Here is a 21208-nt window from a genome sequence, read left to right as displayed (position 1 = left end):
TCAGAAAAGGTATTTATTTTTAACAGCGCTCTTTCAGACCACCATTCTCACGGAGCATACCTACTTACACAAAGCGGAAGCATAAATGTCTTAAGCAAAAGTCTATATTATTCATGACTGTAGAAGTGCAAGTCAGTCTTAAATTATAGTTTCTAGATCATATATTGGAAATACGATATAGAAGAATAATAAGGTTAACCATGTACATCCGTGCCCTTCATTTTAAACGGGTCACGCCGAAGAGTATTTGCATCCGGGACAAGACACCACGTTATGTGGCGTGTCTCTGCGAGATTATGTATAGTAGCAAGGTGAATACATTTTTAATGGTGTTCATGAATGGTTTGAAAGGTGGAGGTAACCTCGTGGTTAAGGCGTTCGCTCGTAACGCCGAATTCCCGGATTCGATTCCCCACATGGACACAATGCTTGCTTGGTAAAACTGGTAACAGCGGCATAAAATCTAAAACTGTTTGTGGCTGTTAATCTTAATAAACGATATTTGACTTAACGTACCTAGTGAATCACATTGGTGTCTGTTAGTATCATGCCATATTTTATTATATTTTTTCAAATGAAAGACTTTCGTTCCTCTCAATATAGACTAATCATACGGATGTACGTGTGTAATGGTTTGCTACGCGCCAGGCACGTGAGTTCAGAAAGGAAAGCGTATCCTGTTACATGGGTTGGCACAGACCTGCATGTCTCAACAGGTAAGGCATAAGCCACCGAAAATAGCAGCGGAAGTACACATCTTGAACTCACAATAGAGCTCCGAGGATGTCCACAGTCACCATCGCACATGACCTATTTACGTATTGTCTGATAATAAAGACGAAGTCCTGTAAAAACACCCTAGTGAAATGTATTGGTTGCTAGCTGTGTTTGTACGAGGGTTCCCATTACACGCCGTGATCACTGACAGTTATTGCGAAACTTTGACGTTTCCTGCCGGCTTAGCTGACCTAGAACCTGCGACTTGTTTGAACAAGATTGAAAGGCTGTCCGAGACTATCAGCGTCTGTGATAAGACGACAGGTTCAATGGTATAAATAAAGTGTATGCTGTGTGTGGGTTATCAGTTATAACTAGGAGACTGGGGACTGTCCGAATCTCCACACAACATGTCAAGTGTCAGTAGTGGACTGACCGGGTATGTTTTATTGGTCTGCACGGTTGCTGTCGCTACACTACCGGGTGAGTTCAATAGACTTAAAGGGGCGCTAATCCATGCCGTTTTTAATGTTTAGCGCCAACGATCTTATTGCGCCAGGTGATCAGTTCCTGCTCGTGATGAACACGAGGACGAGGCAGCTGTCCACCTTGGCAGAATTTCTGCAGCCACTCCAATAGGACAGTAAACTTAAGGAGGTCATTTCTGATTGTAATAAAGTATCCCAGTAGTGTAAGCCTCCTCGGATTATTTTTATATGTGGATGATATGCTGACTGATCCTGTTTGATCCTATATCCGTGCCTTGTCCCCGAACTTTGATCATGCTTTGTAAAGCTGTGATGTCTATTTAATATCCTACTGTGACATAAAACACACACATTTGATGTACTAGTACTAGTATTTGAATCCGTAAACTAAACCAACCCTTCTTTGCCATCGCTGGAAAAATACGTACATATGTAAATAGGTATATAGAGTTTAGATCACTGCAAATGCTTATATGTTTCTTCTTATGCACTCATAACGGCGGCGACCTTCACTTGATGGTCGGTTAATGAATTTATATCAGGTATGAGCATGTAGATTTATTAACGAACAAAAACCGCACATTTGCCATAAAGTGCCTGTATAAATGCAAGGTCCAAGGCGTTGATTGATTGCTCGTCGTTGTCTGATTTAAGTGTTTTTACAAAGAATGGTGGTCAACTTTTGTCTGGTGTGTTGTTTTGGGGATGGCTGTAACAAGTTGCACCGTTATGTAATGTACATATTTTGCATACTAGGCTGTGAAATGACACATGACACAGAACAGGTTGCTTTCAAAAGCCTTCTTTCAAAACTGTTTCTGGCATGGATAATGATGAATACATTCCTCGAACGAGGTAACTGATTATTGCTATTGCTTTTATTGCTATAACTGTACCATTTGTATTTTGTTTTCATTCATTTTGTGGTAACATTCTATCTGAATCATTCCACTTCAATTTGAAGATCAGCGAGAGAGACAGTGTACACTAGATCAAACTTCAGGGCGTGTGTGCTACCACGGGGGTTTGCAACGCTAGGAGCTGCCATCACATTACGTACTGTCGCTAACGGGGTATTAGCACTATCCTTTTATATATTGCTAAGACCCCGTTAGTGAGAGTGCATACCTTGATGGCAATTTCCAACATTGCAAACCCCTGTGTGTGAAACATCATTCACCTTAACAATTTATAAAATGTCTAGAACTTCATGCTATAAATTCACTAAAACCAGATCGTGTAGTTTTTTTTATAAAGTTCAAAGATGCTTTAAAACATATTTCATTAGGATCATAAGTCAAAAATACGCAGACGTACTCTGACTAAAGTTTTGTTTTAGTCCTAACATTTTGTATCACAAGCAGATAAAATAGAATTTTAAAATGTGTTCATTTGTTATCATAATAATTGAAATGGAAATATTAATATTTAAAACAAGATTTCACTTTTATTGATGGATATGCATGTTGCACTTATACGACCAGCTGGGCTTGCAGATGGTGCAGCAGATATTGCAACCCGGTCAAGAATTCTGCGGCATTATCCGGGTAGTCGAGGTGGGAAAGCCCTAACAAAAGCAAAACCAGTCATGGGGAATTGTCCCTTTAATCAGTCTTTCTGTTGACCGGGTGCCAGGGGATCTATCTACATGTGGCATCTATATATGTGAGTGTGTTAAACTTTAACGTCACAAGAGCAAAGTTTCAACCATAACGTGACGAGAATTCGAATATAAACATTCAATATAGTAGGATTAAGAAAATCTGTCAGCGATGGACGGTAGAATTACTAATAGGGTATCGCAGCAAAAAGTTAAAACTAGTTTATACAATCTCTCTCTCACACACACACGCATGTACGCACGTACGTACGCCCGCATGTACGCCCGCACACGTATGTAAAACTCCACTATACCGTGAATGCATCTATAGCCCGATAGTTTTAGTACATCCCTTTGCTGGCAACGTATTCTCACAGTAGCCAGTTAGCTAAGCCATCTTTACAGTAGAGCTGTACATGTCCACAAAGACAGGCGTCGCAGCTGCGAAGGTTACACACACACACACACACACACACACACACACACACACACACACACACACACACACACACACACACACACACACACACACACACACACACACACACACACACACACACACACACACACATACATACATACATACATATATAGATACATACACACACACAAATCATCTTTTAAAAACAACGTCATATGAATCTTCCTCCGATCAGATTTGTAGATATCAACTTCTTTATTGTGAAGAAGACGACGTTTTGGAATGCGTGCTTACTCCTTCATCGCGATAACGAAGTTGACATCCATTAATCTTGCTTGTCTTATGCATTACATTTCTACATGACCATCAGAGATTTGTTTGATACTCCGTGGGTACAAACATCCGCTAATCAGGTGAACATTTGCGAAATGATAAGAGCAAACGATGTTCAAAATGTTTTCTTAAAGACTGTAGTTATATTTCAGATGTACTTTCTGTGAGTTTCTTGGTTTATGACTGAGGATGGGGGCCAAATACATGTATACGACAATATATCTATTCTTATGTCAAGTGATAAATGTTACTTGCGTCACACTAAGCGATATTCCAGACAGGATCAGATACGCCAGAGATCAAAAACATATGCATCGATCTACGCAGCTGGGATGCGATTGGACGTCATTCGAGGATGACGCATTTCTGAGGATTGTCTTCGCTTCCAACAGTCCTAGCTTATCCAACTAGCTGATATATTATATATCATCTTAACGAAACCCTAGGATAACTGGAAGTAGTTACTTTGCATCCGCAAGTATATTAGCTATATTACATTTCCGTTGCTCACTCTTTTACAGCGTTGACAACATCAACGCAGTGTGACGCTCCTCTGGGTTTGGAAAATGGCAACATCAGAAATGATCAATTTTCAGCACCATCATCACTCAATTCCACTTACGCAGCAAATGCAGCAAGACTTAATGTTGGAGGTAAGTAGTGTTTGTCTTGTTTAATTACGTTTTAGTATTTAGAATAATGTGTGGAATGTCTAAACATTGTTATTTGCTGGGGTAAATAAACCATTTATCTGCCCAAAGCATAGGGCAAAGTTATTATTACAAATTATGTTCTTTTGTTTGCTAGCTATAAACCAATAATCAGTTAATGCTTCTAATATAGTATTTGTCACGCCGAAGAAATAACACTAAATTTCAAATTGATAGCTGCTTTTGCTTTCGAGATATCATCAGAGGAATTTGACTGGGTTAGGGATCATGACTATACCAAAATAGTACTACACTGTGTATCGAGATCACCTACATGCATTAAATGGACATGCCATCAAAGGAAACACGTCACAGTACAGGGAATACGTGGGTATGACTGAAATGTATATTTAATTGTTAAGAAGTAAACTAAAGTGTGATTATAAACAATGAAGTTTGTTTTACGCCGTGTTCAGCAATGTTCCGAAATATCATGGCAGGGAATACCAGAAACAAGGTTCTAACTATGTACTATTATGGAGATCGAATCCGAGCCTTCCCCATGAACGCATTAACCGAAATGACCTTCGCTGCAACTCAAATAAATCACTAAAGGTGATCCCTGTGTCCTGAAGATGCAGCAGTTCAAAATTTGTCCACATATATAGTTGTTGCTAATAAACCATTAAGCCCTTATCAAAGCCATTCAAATCTTCTCAAACACTAATGTGCCACTTTACAGATGGATGGGTAGCTCAACAGTCCAGTGGCAAAGATTACCTGCAGGTTGACTTGCTCACTCAGCACAACGTAACCCGCTACTCAGTCCAGGGCAGCAGGAATGGATGGTACCCAGGATCAGTGCTACTGTTCTACAGCCTGGATGGTCTTGTCTGGGAGAGTTATAGGATCAACGCAGCACAGAGACTGCCAGGAACGCCAAACGCCACGGATATTGTCACAGTCGACCTAAGTCCAGCTGTACAGGTTTGTTTGTTTGTTTGTTTGTTTGTTTGTTTAACGCCCCACTCAGCAATTTTCCAACAGTATTGCGGAGGTCTGTAGAATAGTTCTGTCTGGACCAGACGATATAGTGATGAGCACGAGCGTGAATCTACGCAAGTGGGATACGATGACTTGTGTCAACTAGGTCAGCAAGAACGTCCACCCAATCCCGTAGGGGTCTCTTACGAGAATCATGGGCTGCTGAAGAAATCTAATTAATATAATTTTTTCATTACTATTAACACATAAGGAAATTATCCCGAGGGTATCATCTCTGTTCTTCCAAGTCACTTGTAATGATGACTTGGGGTCATGCACGAGAATTGCGCGATGACCTAACCCGCACTCCTCATGACTGGCGAAATAATCCAGTTTAGACAACGTACCGGAATGTAGAGCTGTTGATAAATGCATAATATTATGCTACAGACGGGACTCACATTTTATACTGGTGTTGACAACTGACGGATTGGACAGATGCCGGTTTGGACAGCTTCCACTGTAGTTTATTCAGTACCCTTTACCCTAAGTGACCAACAAAGTTAAAGCTTTTTTTTCTAATTGTACGTCATAGGAAATAATTAAGATATACGTTTATGGCATTTGGTCATTTAGTGGTATTAAGAAGATATTTGACAAAAGGGGTGTCTCAAAAGTTCGGTTGACAGTCTATAGAAAAAATAATGTTGTGAAAGAGACAGTTTAAATAGTAATAAGCATAGTAGTATGCATGTATTTGTGCACGCTTATGTATTTCTGTTGGTATTATGCGTCATAATGTAAGAAGTATTCCGAAAAGTTTACAAATGCAATGTTTCAGAGAACAGTTTAATGCAGACACCTTTCAATGCCTCCTTGCAAGTAAACGACTCTGTTATATTATCAACTCATCATCATATCACAAGAGTCGTTTTAGTATATTCTTTCGGGGAAATTTCTGCAATCATGGAAAACAGTTTTTCTTACAATATGGAAAGTGCGCTTTAAATACTAATTTATTGTGGTGAAGATGAATCTATGAAACCACCTTACTTTCTAAAAGGTAATTTATTATCAGGAATATATGGTTCAATACATCTTTATGTAGTTCCATAATTTAATTACTGGAAACACTTTCCTTCACAGTAGCACATAGCTTTGCACTTTAAAACAGCTTTGTAGAATTTACAAGGGCCTGTGCAGTACTTCTTACTGGTGCAGTGTGTCAGTATATAACACTAACCCAGTTTTTGCCTCTAATTTATCCATGTGTTATCACACGCTTTCTTCCAATGCCAGTCTTGGTAAAACATAATAGGGGTACACTGGCATAGACAAACGGTAGCTTGACAAATTGAATGATCTGTCTTGAACTAGTTGAACTTTGTTTCATGTTCTCTATTATTTAGGTATTTGCATAAGTGTAATACCGACCACTAAAATGCTCCCCCAAAACGCAACGTCTGTTACATGTAAACATCTCAGATTGTTCAAGGGAGATAATTCCAACACTACTCGCAAAAGAACTGATCTCATTTAAAAAGACCATACACGTATGTGCATATCTTAACAGAATGTATTTTATAATTGATAGATTTGCTGTAAAACACGTGTGGAACATTATTAAATGTGTTCATCATGTTGATATAACAAGTGAGTGAGTGAGTGAGTTTAGTTTTACGCCGCTTTTAGCAATATTCCAGGAATATCACGGCGGGGGACATCAGAAAATGGCCTTAACGCTGTACCCATGTGGGGAATCGAACCCGGGTCTTCGGCGTGACGAGCGAACGCTTTAACGTCTAGGCTACCCCACCGCCCCTGATATAACTAACTCATGAATAACAAAAAGTAGTATTTTACATGTACAAGGAAAATGACTTTGGTATTAATAGCTAGAACATCCACTAACACAAAACAATGACTATTTGAACTCCTAAATTGAATTGATCTAAACAAAAATACTGTCATTGTGTACAAATATTTATATCATTCTAAATTTGGAAGTTCGTCTAAACCAGGGGGGCGCTGCATACTAGATGGAAGTTACATGCAGCACTGTAACGAGATATCCTTAATGAAGCAAGGAATATGACAAAATAATTATGATATATTGAGCATAGCTTGACATAACGATAGTCAGAGATTTTAAACTGGCGTCCATTTTGGATTTTCTGTAACCAGGTGGTATTGGTAAGGAGAATCCATATCCAAAAATGTTTAGAATTGTTCGATGTATCGTGCGCCTAGTTTGGTGCGTTTAACACAAATTCCGCAATACTGACAACATCCTGACCCTAACCGCCCAACCAATAAGAAAACATACAGTAAAGCAAACGGATCTAAATAAACTGGATGTGTTACGGAGATTCATGTTTATTGCACGACTGACTTTCGATGTAGATAATGAAGATGCTTTCGATGTAGATAATGAAGATGCTTTCGATGTAGATAATGAAGATGCTTTCGATATAGATAATGAAGATGCTTTCGATGTAGATAATGAAGATGCTTTCGATGTAGATAATGAAGATGCTTTCGATATAGATAATGAAGATGCTTTCGATGTAGATAATGAAGATGCTTTCGATGTAGATAATGAAGATGCTTTCGATGTAGATAATGAAGATGCTTTCGATGTAGATAATGAAGATGCTTTCGATGTAGATAATGAAGATGCTTTCGATGTAGATAATGAAGATGCTTTCGATGTAGATAATGAAGATGCTTTCGATGTAGATAATGAAGATGCTTTCGATGTAGATAATGAAGATGCTTTCGATGTAGATAATGAAGATGCTTTCGATATAGATAATGAAGATGCTTTCGATATAGATAATGAAGATGCTTTCGATGTAGATAATGAAGATGCTTTCGATGTAGATAATGAAGATGCTTTCGATATAGATAATGAAGATGCTTTCGATGTAGATAATGAAGATGCTTTCGATGTAGATAATGAAGATGCTTTCGATGTAGATAATGAAGATGCTTTCGATATAGATAATGAAGATCAATAATCGTTGACTGAATATTGGTAAAATTACCAATAAATTTTGGAGAGTTGATGTCCCAAATTTGTATATGTTGTGATAAAATGAAAAGCTTATTTATCACAAAAGTTAATGTACGATAATATCGATAACATACTTCATATCGATAATCATTAATGTTTCCTATCGACGATATTTCCGATTATCGATCATTTTAGAAATATCTGCATTGTGTTAAGTTACCTGTTGCTTGGGTTTCTGCGTAATGTTCTTCATCCCCAACTCGCACTTGGGGTGTGATTCATCATGTCCTGTTATAACGCGGGCATAGTAATCTTTTTCAGGCCAGGTACCTAGCATTTGTACCTCAGTCCAATAGGAACAACAGTAGGTATGCAGGCCTACGACTGGAGTTGTATGGGTGTGAGGCACAACAACAAATCACCGTCAGAAACACCCCTGTCTCCCAGGACATACAGGTAAGCAGAGACCTTGCAATGACAAAGTAAAACCTCTTTGTCTAATAATCATATTGATGCAAGATCTATCTACATTTTTGTATCAAGGAGAAGCTAAACACTTTTATCTACGTGTTGAAAAGAACTATCTTGTTGACAAAGTCTTGACACAAAAGATGAAGTCTTTTTTTCACATATATGGTCTGATCTACGTGAGATATTCAGCTGAAACGTAATGTTTTAATTAAGTAAAGGACGTGCTCTTTAGGTCATATACGTGATTAAGTAGCTATGGACCTGTTCATTAAGTCATAACTGTTCATAGGTATCAGCATCAGGAGATCACATGTTACAGCAACATCCGCTTACACATCACCATTTGCAGCAGCATCGTCATTATCTACATAATCCAAAGGGCGGTGGGGTATCATATACCTGTGGTTAAAGCGTTCTTTCGTCACGCCCAAAACCTGGGTTCGATTTCCTATATGATTAAAATGGGTTAAAATAGGCGAAGCCCATTTCTTGTGTCCCCCGCCGTACAGTTCTTGGATTTTTTTAAACGGCGTATACATACAAACGCACTCACTCACATAATCCATATGTCTGGATCAGCACCTGATTCTTCCTCTTATACATGTGTATCACCACCTCTAAATCTGTGCACAAACACACATCGTCTCAAGCCCCGTGTTGGTGTCCCCCCCCCCCCCCCCCCCTCTGAGACATTACTGTAATATTGCTAAAAACGCCGAAAAATTGAACTCGCTCAGATAATCCAAATCTGCACCTGATTCTTCATCGTGTTCATCTGCATCAACCTCTATATCTATACCTGCATGAGCACACATCATCTCATGGGCCAGTCAATATTCCAGGGAAGCAATGAGTGGTTACCCAGCCAGAGTCCATATGTCATCAACACTCTCATCAAGATTCGTCCGGGAGCATATGTGAAAATACAACCCGGAGTCAAGGTTATATTCAATTCTTCAGGCGCAGGATTAATCGTTCTTGGTAAGGATAAACGGAAATGTCATCTTGCATCTGATACTACCCTTAGTTATGACAGATTATGTTCCTAACTTGTACTTAGAACAAACACCTTCAGTGGAGCCGTCTCAGGTCTGTGTCAAATTCAACAACAGGTTCTGAATGAAAGTTTCTACTTCACTTGGTGTTGTGTCTCAGGTCTGTGTTAATGAAATGTCGGAAAACAGAAATGTGTTATCACTGAATGCTACTTCGAATATTTCTATATATCAGGTACACTGGAGGCCCTAGGTCTCACTGGACAACCTGTGGTTTTCACAGCTTCAAATGCGTTCACAAACCTGACAAACATGTGGGCAGGCATTCAAGTTGCCAGTCAAGGTATGTCTGGTCTTAATGCTAGGCGGTGGTTAAAGCGTTTGCTCGTCTTACCAAAGATCCGGGTTCTATTCCCTACATGGGTACAATTTGTAAAGACCACTTCTGGTGTCACCGATTTGATATTACTGGATATTAGCTAAAAGCAGCATAAATCTAAACCCAATCACTCACACGCTGTGTTTCTTTTAATTCTTGGCAACAAAGAACCAACCTCTACATATACCAACAGCCAGCTGTTCTGTCTGTTTCCAATATTTGGCCGCAGGTTCCTGTGGTGCTTGACACCCAGCAAGCAACTTATAAATCCTAGAATCCCAACTGAGCACTATCGTAACCATATTGAAATGCAAATCACTCATTTTGGGTATTTCCAAATTAAAATAGTTCGTTGTGAAAGTTCGTCCGCGGTTTGAAACATGCACGGTCATAAATGTATTTATAGAGTAAGTCCTTTATTATGGATTCGTTGATTTGTATTGCACCAGTCATGAAAAAACACTTTGTTTAATAAGCTGATTGTGGTAAGTAATCGCTGTCCCGTTCGAAATTCTACTACAAGATCGTCTTTTCTAAATAATATTAAACCATCCTGTAACTGACCAAAACTCAGATTGAAACATTTCTTCTGAATTTACCAGATGTTTGAAGCTGCAGTAGAGGTGACTATGATCACAACAATGGTCTCTCTTCAGATCCACTTACCGTATGTGCATATTTTAACATTTTCTGCCAACCACATCATGTTTTTATTAAATCCTCCAATGCAAAATGACGTACATTATACTGTGTCCTTAAGTGAGTCTCTTTTTAACAGGGAATTTGACGTTGGAATTCAGCCACATACACGGAGCAGATATTGGCATCAAAGGACCTCTAGGATCCATTACCATACGACACTGCAATATCCATCATAACGACAGAGGAATACGCCTTGAAATAGGGGATACAGTCCAAGACAGAATTCAAATCTCAGGAACCATCATATCAGACAATACCCAACAGGGCATAGACGCGAATAACTGGCCTCAAGAGAATTCCTATATCGGTATGGCAGATAGTGACATTTTGCGTAATGGAAGAAGTGGTATAAGTTTTGACAAAGCTGTGCTGTTTGCTAACAACTGCAGGTTTTCTTATAACAAGCCGTTTGGGATATACCACCAGTATGTTGGCATGGGCGCGACCATTAAGAAGTGTATATTTGAGAACAATCTGTACGCGGGATTTATCATGAATAGTGTAACGTATAACAAACAACTAAACGTTACTTTTGATGAAACTCAATTCAAGGAGAATGGGCGAGAGGGCGTTAACTTTAACATACGAAGTGCATACGATATGCACATTTCTATAACAAACTCTCGTTTCATCAACAACAGCTTGGATGATGTTCTCATTCGTGGGCTCTTCTTTAGCACCCGACCTGAAATACTGCTTCAGAATAATACGATGGAGGGGAGCCAAACCACCAAATACTACCTGATAAATATCAGAACAAGCAGTTCAATGCATGGAAATATTATTATGACCGAAAATGCTTTTCAAACACGAAATGGCATTCACATACAAGGCACGAATTTCGTCTCATTTAATATTTCAAATAACGTATTTTCGGGGATCAATGGAGGCACCGGAATACTTACAGAAGCAGAGGGCACAATCATATCTGGCAATATCTTCACCAACTGTTCCACAACGTCTGTAATTCACACAAAGGCAGTCGGAGTACAGATCCACGACAACGTCTTCCAGAACCCAGATGCACTCTACGACCTCTTTGTTGATGCGGACTACTCTGAGAACCAGCGATTGGATGCAAGCCACAATTTTTGGGGAAGCAGAGACAAGTTCTTTGTTCGATCCAGAATCTGTGACTTCTTTTGTGATGTCACAAAAATGAGGGCTGAAGTGGATCCATACTTTTTCTCCGAGATGTTCAGTGAACTGTCATCGCAGTTAGACTCGGACATTTTTGCTTTAAATAGTGAAAATGAAATTGGAGGAATGTTGAACACGTCAGTCACTCTTCAGCCCAACCAAACACTGTATGTGAACAGAAGTATTTACATTCCAGAAGGGACTGAACTGACAATACGCAAGAACATTACACTGGTGTTTCCATACAAGCAAGGGATTTTGGTTAGAGGTTAGTTTTCGGATAAATTTCCTGTTTGAGAAATGAACAGGTTTTTAAATGTTTCCTTTCATTTATTTGCCCGTGTTAACTAACCTTTAACACGTTTATACAGACATGCTTACTATGATTAGTTAATCTAGTTTACATCGATTTAGATAGAGTAAATGTTACTAGTAGACTAGTATTATGTGTATGTTATTTGCACAAGTTATTTGGCTGATGATTTCAGGAATATTAACAATACAAGGCGAGGCCGATGCAAACGTTGAACTAAGCAGTGATGCTTCCGGTAGCAGCCAGCGATGGGGTGGCATAATATTTAATGCTACAGGTAAGACCTTTCTGTCTGCACATAAGAACAGGTAAAACTCAGGAACTAGATTTTAGAAGCCCGTTTAGCGCTAAGACAGTCGTAAGTGCCATACATTAACATTAACTTACGACTACCTTAGCGCTAAGAGAGCTTTGAAAATCTATGCCCAGAGTTCTTCGTAACATTGTATAGACGTAATTTCCGCCTTGTTAAAACAGAGATCTGCAAGCCTAATCATAACACATATCGGATGGGTTGTGGATAATGTTTCCGACACAATGGTAACAATGTACCTTTCATGCATGTGTTTTCAATAGGGAAGTTACCAACAACATATGTAAGTTGAAAACAAATGATCGATATACAAATGACAACTCTTTCCGTTAGAGTTATATCTGTTCCAGGATCGTCCTTGCAACACACCATATTGAAGCATGCGGACACAGGAATACGTGTAAACGTCAATGTTTCTGGTGAAATTAGAGCTTCTGATTCCATCATTTCACAGTGTACAACAAGCATAGCTGGACAGCTGTGGTCTGAAGTCTACTTGTTTCTTGAAAGAGTGAAAGTAAATGAGACCAACACTTTCATGGCACTGGACGTGTTCAGTTCACACCCATTGTCACTGAACACCAATGAGTGCGAAATTGAATGTGCCTATGGAGTACGTATTAGACCACCTCGTAATCAAGGCAATGTTCAAGTCAATGTAAATATGAGCTCTACAAAACTGTACTCCAAGCATACGGGATTTCAGATGCGGTCATGTAATTCAAATATTACCATTAATGCACAGTATTCAGTTTTTAAGAGTACATATGGTTCTGACATTTTTGACATTGGTGGAAGAGTATTAAACATTACATTCACAGGCGTTTCAGTTACTGGAAATTGGGGAACCACGAAGTTCAGAACATGTATCGATGGTCATCAATATCTTGCAGGAGTAGGCATAGATATTCAAGATTCGATCTTTGATGTACAATCTGTAGTTGCACTGGACCTTGGAGGACTATACTACCAGTATAAGATACAAAGACATGATATCCTTCTTATAAATAACACATTCCATATACAAGATAAGCATTATGACGGTGTTAAGGCGGTTATCAAGGGGGACCGTGCTCCTTTGAGTATGAGCATACATGACAACACATTTGAATATTGTGGATTAAAACTTGAAGGACTCTTTTCAAACGCATCTATAGATGGTAACACTTTTGTGAGTGAAAAGTCAGCTATGGACATAAATGTTCAAACGCCCAAAGGCGGTAGCACAAGAATTAGTAACAATCTCGTACAAGGTGGCGATATAAAAGTGAAATCTGAAGAAGACAGGGAATGGTTCTATTTAACAAGGAACATCTTCAACTCGAGTACTGTCATCTTAATGAGCGCCAATGTAACTTTGAATGTGAACACTTTCCTTGCTGGTCAGGACTATGATATCAGATTTGAAGGCAGTGGTTATGAAGACAAAGAAATCAACTCCACATTCAACTATTGGGGTACCACCGATGCCAAGGACATAGCATCGCGAGTATATGATTCATCATATGACACATCTCTTCCAACAATCACATATGTACCTTTCTACGGATCCCCCAACTTAACCGATCCCCGATCTCCGCGCCAAAGTTTTATTTCTGCCGATGGTACACTTGGTGGAAACGTTGGAGGGACTGTTACACTTACACCTGAAGCGAGCCCCTACACTGTGACCGAAAATATCTTGGTTGGAAAACTGGAGACGCTTATAGTTGAGGCGGGAGTGACCATGCTGTTTGAGAAGGGGACAGGAATCGTCGTTGAAGGTAATTATTATCTTTCCATCTGACCTCATTATCATACTCTGGTCGTTGAACAGTTACACGTCATTGTGTGCAATATCATTTCTTTTATTCTCACGTCATTTTTATTCACATTTAGTTTTTTCATTGCATAACCCATGTATCTTACCATATAGTGAACATGATTGCATCAAAGCATGCAAAGTGAAAAAAATAGACAGTAAGCCTATCAAATCTTTGGCGCAGTCATTGCTTGTTTTTGTTTGCACTGTTTCAAATAGTTATCATTCTTGCGTTACTGCTGTAAGCGTAGAAATATCGAAGCCTAAAAATTCAAAATGGTGGTTCTGTTGTACAGAGTGTGGTCTGATCCTGTAATTCTGGTCACTGACAGGCACCTGTTTACTAACTGGCAGAAATGTCCTATTCCACTGTAGCTTCAGTAGCATACTGTCAGTCAAGCTTGGTATCTGTTTTCAAAATGTCATAATCCACTGTTGTTTCAATAAGATATTGCCTATCCCTCTTCGCATCTGTTTTGATAATGTCATATCCCACTGTTTCTTCACTAGTATCATGCCCGTCCCGCTTGGTATCTGTTTTGATAGTAGTGTCACATTCCGCTGCAGCTTCACTAAGATTTTGCCTAACCTGCTGGGTATCTGTTTCGATAGTGTCATATTACATGCTGCTTTCATAAGATACCGCCTATCCCGCTTTATTTGACAATGTCATTTTTGACTGCTGCTTCACTAAGATATCGTTGGCAATATACTATGACCAGAAATTACTGAGAATTTTTAGGAATGTGTTTAACTGAATTTCTAGTATAAACAACCTTGACCAGCTATCAAGCCCTTGGTTTTATTAAAGAGAGACTTCGTTAATCCTTTTGCATTAGTCTGCGAAGAGTTATCCCCCTTTGCAGACGACATCTCCACTGATCCTCAGTATGTATGATTTAGAGAAGAGGAGTATTATAACCAAGGACATGAGGTCACCTATATCTTTTTCAAGTAGACCAGGCATTCCTTTGTCTACTGTTTTGTGTTTTGGAAAAAATATTGCAAATGGATATGGCATTGAACACCAGGTAGACCCAGAAAATTGACTGTCGGTGACAGAATGCGGCTTGGTATTCTTGTTTAGAAATCTTAAGGCTGGATATGATTGATAGAAGAACGGTGGCTGTCTGTAAGGAGATAATTAGAACTGATCTGGATGCAGTGGGTTGGCAGAAAAGTCTAGGAATTCCATCACCGGTCATGACACCTGAACAAAAAGAGTGAAGGTTGAACTGTGTTAGGGGCAGCGCCCCTCTGTGTGGCTGAGGGGAATATGAACAGTGACCGGTAGACGGATATTCTCGAGGTCCATATACTTTCATCTGCTCACGTGTTCTATGAAATGTTTTGGATTTTCCTGCAGGACAACGACCCCTAGCATCTTTCAAAGCATTCACAGGCCTGGTTTCCGAACCAAGATATTACATTATTAAGTTATAGCTAAATCCTATAGAAAATGTTTGACACTTTCCTTCGTAAATACCCAATGAAACAATCTGACAAATGTTGCTGAAATGAAAGAAGAGGTGTCCGATATTGGGATAGCATGGACCACGACTTTTTATCTTTTTTTATGAGTAGTATTCCCCGCCGCATGTAAGCCTGCTTTGCTGCCCTTGGTAACTTGAGAAAATACTAACTGTTCACCTGTCTTTGAATCTTGAGTTATGCCATGCTAATATTCACATTTCATGCATGAGTAATGAGTGAAAAAAATAAAAAGAAAATACCATTTCTAAATTCTCAATAAGTTCTGGTCATACTATATAGCGGTGACAGAAATCGATGATACACTGTCGTGCACTGATTTCCTATTCATTAAATGTTTTGTCTCACATAAAATCAAAAGTACAAATATTCATCTTCAGAGGGTCTCACAGAAACAGATGAGTAATGAAGGTGTTACAACCAGTTGACACCCCCGAGCATGCCTTCTCTTGATGATATACTGTGTATGAAGTGTTTCATCAACAGGAACAGAGCCTAAAGACTCATGCAGTGAGATTGAATAATTGCAATTATATGTGTACATGTACATTATACTTGAGGTACACGTCGTTTCATAATGTTTAGTTAGTGTGAGATGATGTTACCTGATTGCACAAAACATTATTACATTCAGGTGCTCTTCATGTTCGTGGCAACAAGAGTCATCCTGTGAGGGCCGAGCCAGTTACTCCTGGAGTGAAATGGTCAGGAGTACGATTACTAGCCAATCCTTGTAAGTGAAGAATTTAACTATTATGGTCTTTAGAATTTGACTGTAGATAGCAAAGTCCATCCTCTGTAAGTAACTAACGTCACACATAGTAATTAAGGTGAAATCTTTGGATGTAAATATTTATATTCACTTATTATGACATTACACGAACGACCATGATCAGATTATTATGATAAATACAGATTCGCGTAAAGCGGGAATGAAACGTTTAACCTCTATTTTCTTTATTAATTCTCCTCGTTTCTCATCTTTCAATAAAATGCATGATATATAAGATACTAGAATGTGTATTTTGTTTTAAACTCTACAGACCGTCCGTTTCCCATTGCTGACACAAATGCAAGACTCGTGGGAGGGGTGAATAGCAATGAAGGACGTCTTGAAGTCAAGATTAATGGAACTTGGGGGACTGTCTGTGATTATCATTTTGACAAAAATGATGCCAAAGTCGCTTGCCAAATGCTTGGATATGAGTGAGTGGGTTTTTAATTAAATCATTACTTCACTATACATATTCGTTTTGAGATTCAGTGTGTGTGTGTGTGTCTCAGTGTGTGGTGTTCGCCCAAACGACAGTGTAGCTTCATTTTCGTTGAGACCCATCGTCGTTTGTGCCATAAACTTTAGTCCGTTTGGCTCAAAAACGGACCGATGAATCGCAGTCTAGCTCGAAAACTAATAAGCATAACATACTCAACGAAACATTGATCATAATCAGAACATCATATCAACTCTGTGAGGTTTTTGCCGAATAGTTTCCTTAAAATAAAAGAAGTTGTTTAACAAACTATCATTAAAAATATTGGCACAGTTCAATATTTGTTACGAGGGAGGAATGCTCAGAAACGGACAGCCAGGTGTGCGAGGAAGCATGGAGACAACACAGGTTAATGAATAAATAACTTTCTCGGCATTTGTGCACGTGCTTCTCGGACACGTGGCTGTGCCTTTCCCTGCTCTCCTTCCTCGTAATAAACAGTGAACTATATCAATATTGTAATGATAGTTTGTTAAACAGATTTTTTATTATTAGGACAAAAAATCTGAAAAAAACCTCACAGAGTTGGTATGATGTTTTGATTATGATCAGCGTGTCACTGAGCTTATTCTCCTTCAATTAGCCGATATGTGCACGGTTTGGATAAAATAAACATACGTCTTTGTGTCTGCAGCTACAGAGTAACCGAGGTTCTTCCATCTCCAAATGACTTTGGCAAAGGTTCTGGTCCAGTACACGTTGGCAGCTTGAAATGTACAGGCAACGAGGAAACGCTGGTGGAATGTGACAGATCCTTTTTCTACTGTAGCCACAGAGACGATGTTGGAATACGATGTGGTCAGAAGTTACTGCTTACTCCTCAAGGTGCGTCTTCAGCAGCTACCATTGTATTAACAAGGTGTTGGGTGTGCGTGTGTGTGTGTGTTGGGGGTGGGGGGGGGGGGGGGTGGGTGTAAGGGAGGAGCGAGTTGAGTGATTAGTTCATTTAGTTTTACGCCGCTTTTAGCAAAATTCCTGTAATATCACGGCGGAGTACATCAGAAATGTTTTCCATTCATTGTACCTATGTGGCACCCCATCGCCCCAAGAGGGTCGGGGGGAGTCTCGGTTAATTTTAATCTTCTTGTAAAAGTGAGTGAGTGAGCTTAGTTTAACACCGCACTCAGCAATATTCCATCCGTATGGCGGCGGTCTGTAAATAATCGAGTCTGGACCAGACAATCCAGTGATCAACAACACTGAGCATCGATCTGCGAAACTGGGAACCAATGACATGTGTCAACCAAGTCAGCGAGCCTGACCACCCGATCCCGTTAGGTGCCTCTTACGACAAGCATAGGTTGCTGAAGGCCTATTCCACCCCGGGACCTTCACGGGTCCTTATCTGTCTTAATTCTGTAGTTTATCATCAGGTTAGGATTGTCGTAACGCTGCGAACACTTTGTGGATCGGGACAATGTATACATACATCATGTAAAATACTTTAATTTCACTGGTCAATGATAGGCCTCCATGTCACCGCAGCCAGGAGCGCAACAATTTCCACCGAGAAGCTGTACAATCGTATGACGTCATGCATGATGTGTACAGTGCTCGGTTCGAAAACCGTTTGACCAGCTATTTTTGACGGACACTTCCCACACCCTTTAACATTTGTTTTCATGAAATCAGTGGATCAGTGGCTTATAACTGTAATATTTGTAATTCTAGATATCGGCAACGTTGTCCAGCTTCGCCATTTCCAAATGAATGACACAGATACCGGTCTTGAAATCAATGGAAATGTTACACTCATGGAGAATGTCATATCATCTTACTCAGGAGGATACGGTGTTACTTTCAAACTTGGAATGAAAGGAATACCTCCTGTTATCCACATTGATGGACTAGAGTCGGTGAACAACCATTTGTCAGGGGTCAGAGTTGACATGGACACAGATGATTTTATAAGCAGGTCACAAATCAGGATATCGAACTGTAACGTACATTCAAATGCCGCATATGGTGTTTACATCCAGCAATATGTGAACATTTCTCTGACGTCATGCCGCTTTTCTGGGAATTCCTATCAAACTATCTTTTCTGAAACTGATGCTTCAATAACCATTGAAGATTCCATTTTCTCAAACGGCAACAACGGCGTGTTAAACATGGACATCAAAAGGAGTGCAAGAAGTCATTTACAAATGTCTGTTCGAGATTCACAGTTCTATGACCGCGATTTACAAAACAACTATGGGTGGAGCAGTAACAGACATTTGTTTCATTTCCCGTCGTCAAGTTTTAGAGGCTTGGATATTGCACTCATTAACAATACATTCCACAGGATCAATGCGAATATGGTGTATTGTTACACAAGTGACCAGTCAACCGCTTCCATATATATTATGGACAACACATTCCACAATATTACTGGGGGTATTGTTTATATACAACAGCCAAGCTACCAGAAGTTTGAGTTTCGATTTGTAAATAACATTGTAGAGAACGCATCAATGCCATCTTTGGAACCACTAATGAAAATCTTTGATCAGAAAACCATAGAGGGTCCGCTCAACATTGTCAATAATACATTTTCTGCAAATAAAGCCTCCCATATCATACTCATCGGGGATATTGAAAAATCTAAAACGAACATGAGCATAACAGGTAATATTTTTAAGGATAACATATGCACCGAGACTGTGAATACTTCTTCAAATCATCTGACAATGAGGAACAATATTTTTAGCAACCCATTTGCCACGCGCGAGCTAGTAGCACCAGCGTTTGCAAGGTGGCATGACATTGATGCTCGATGGAACTTCTGGGGGAAGCAAGATATGGATTATGTCACGCGCAGGATATGTGGGTTTGACATTGACATGGCGAGGTTATTTGTGCATTATCTGCCGTACTACCTATCTGAAGATTTAACTGATGCTTCAAGGTCAGCTCAGACAACTTTCAAAGGTGGTGAGGTCACTGGTGAGGTACATCTCCTAACATCTGAATCACCTTACAGCATAACGAGGTCAATATTCGTCAGGTATGTACACTCTTCATTGTCCATGCGCTAACAGTTCATAATTTGCATTACCAAGACAATGTCAGAAGGATCATGTCTTGCATATTTGGACAATCTGGTGCCATCACTAATTTCTAGTGGTTCATTCATCTGCACTAATTGAAGCAGGTCTGAAGACCAGTAATTTTCTTGGTGTTTTATTCTCACTACCACATTTTTTTCATTCCTTTTATCAGGTCGGATGGCATATTACGCATTGACAGTGGCGTGGAACTACAGTTCGAACCGAATACAGGCATCTATGTAGATGGTATGGGCGGTTTAGTGTTGATGGCAAGTGAGTGTGCGGTAGTGAGTGTCGTTTTAGGCAGCTTTTAGCAATATCACAGCAATATCAAGGTGCGTGATTCTAGAAATGGGCTTCACACAACAAGGGTATCCCTGTGGAGGATCGACCCCGTGTCTTTGGGGTGACGAGCGAACGTTTTAACAACTGGGCTATCCCTCCACCTGGTGTGAAATGTTTCTGGTTCTCAGTGTAATTATGAACTGTTAGTTCCCAATAATTTTGCACTAACAGTATTTTCCTTTATTGAAAGGCGTGCTTGTGGCCGGAGAAGGTGGAACTGGAGAAAGAGTCCTACTGACCAGTGTATCAACGATGTCATGGTTTGGAGTTGTGCTTCCATACAAGATAGGTACTGTGAAGCTTTTGTGGTCCAGCTCCATTTCAAGGAGTTTAAGCATGTTAGGCTGGATGTAAGCACACATGATCTTCCAACTTTTGTGAGATTTGGTTGCCCAGTGAACTGCAGTGTCTGGGCCACTGATGCTCTTTTTCCAATGTGAATGACTAGGGCTGGCTAAAACGATCGATAATCGTTCATTCTTTTGAAACACTTGAGTGACAGTTTGGCGGACATGCGCAAGATCATATCAGTTAAGACTCAAATCTGTGTTTCGATCGAAATGTCCACATTCCAAATTGCAGTACCAGTCTAGTACGCAGATGTTCTTTTTCAGTACCTTTTACCAAAACATAAGACAATGATAACTAGATAACAACCACTATATTAATTCAAGCATAATGTAATTATTGGTAGTTGTTTATCGTCGCACTCACCAACATTCGGATATTCGGAGTCATGTCAGGTT

General features: G+C 39.6%; 1 protein-coding gene across 1 annotated transcript in view; it reads left to right on the top strand.

The window, feature by feature from the left end:
* The first annotated feature begins 1127 nt into the window (after window positions 1-1127).
* Window positions 1128-21208, top strand: part of LOC137264957 (uncharacterized) — a 37441-nt gene continuing 17360 nt past the window's right edge. Inside the window, exons 1-15 of the mRNA XM_067800304.1 lie at window positions 1128-1200; window positions 4081-4212; window positions 4952-5196; window positions 8531-8665; window positions 9523-9661; window positions 9911-10018; window positions 10833-12164; window positions 12385-12486; window positions 12873-14285; window positions 16449-16547; window positions 16858-17020; window positions 17720-17910; window positions 18757-20074; window positions 20290-20363; window positions 20653-20751. Of these exons, the coding sequence (XP_067656405.1) occupies window positions 1128-1200; window positions 4081-4212; window positions 4952-5196; window positions 8531-8665; window positions 9523-9661; window positions 9911-10018; window positions 10833-12164; window positions 12385-12486; window positions 12873-14285; window positions 16449-16547; window positions 16858-17020; window positions 17720-17910; window positions 18757-20074; window positions 20290-20363; window positions 20653-20751 (5623 nt within the window). The remainder of the gene's footprint in view (window positions 1201-4080; window positions 4213-4951; window positions 5197-8530; window positions 8666-9522; window positions 9662-9910; window positions 10019-10832; window positions 12165-12384; window positions 12487-12872; window positions 14286-16448; window positions 16548-16857; window positions 17021-17719; window positions 17911-18756; window positions 20075-20289; window positions 20364-20652; window positions 20752-21208) is intronic.

This window comes from Haliotis asinina, chromosome 15 (assembly GCF_037392515.1).
Source record: "Haliotis asinina isolate JCU_RB_2024 chromosome 15, JCU_Hal_asi_v2, whole genome shotgun sequence".
NCBI classification, from domain to species: Eukaryota; Metazoa; Mollusca; class Gastropoda; order Lepetellida; family Haliotidae; genus Haliotis; species Haliotis asinina.
The sequence above is the reverse complement of the archived record's forward strand: the minus strand, read 5'-3'. Positions and strand labels throughout refer to the sequence as shown.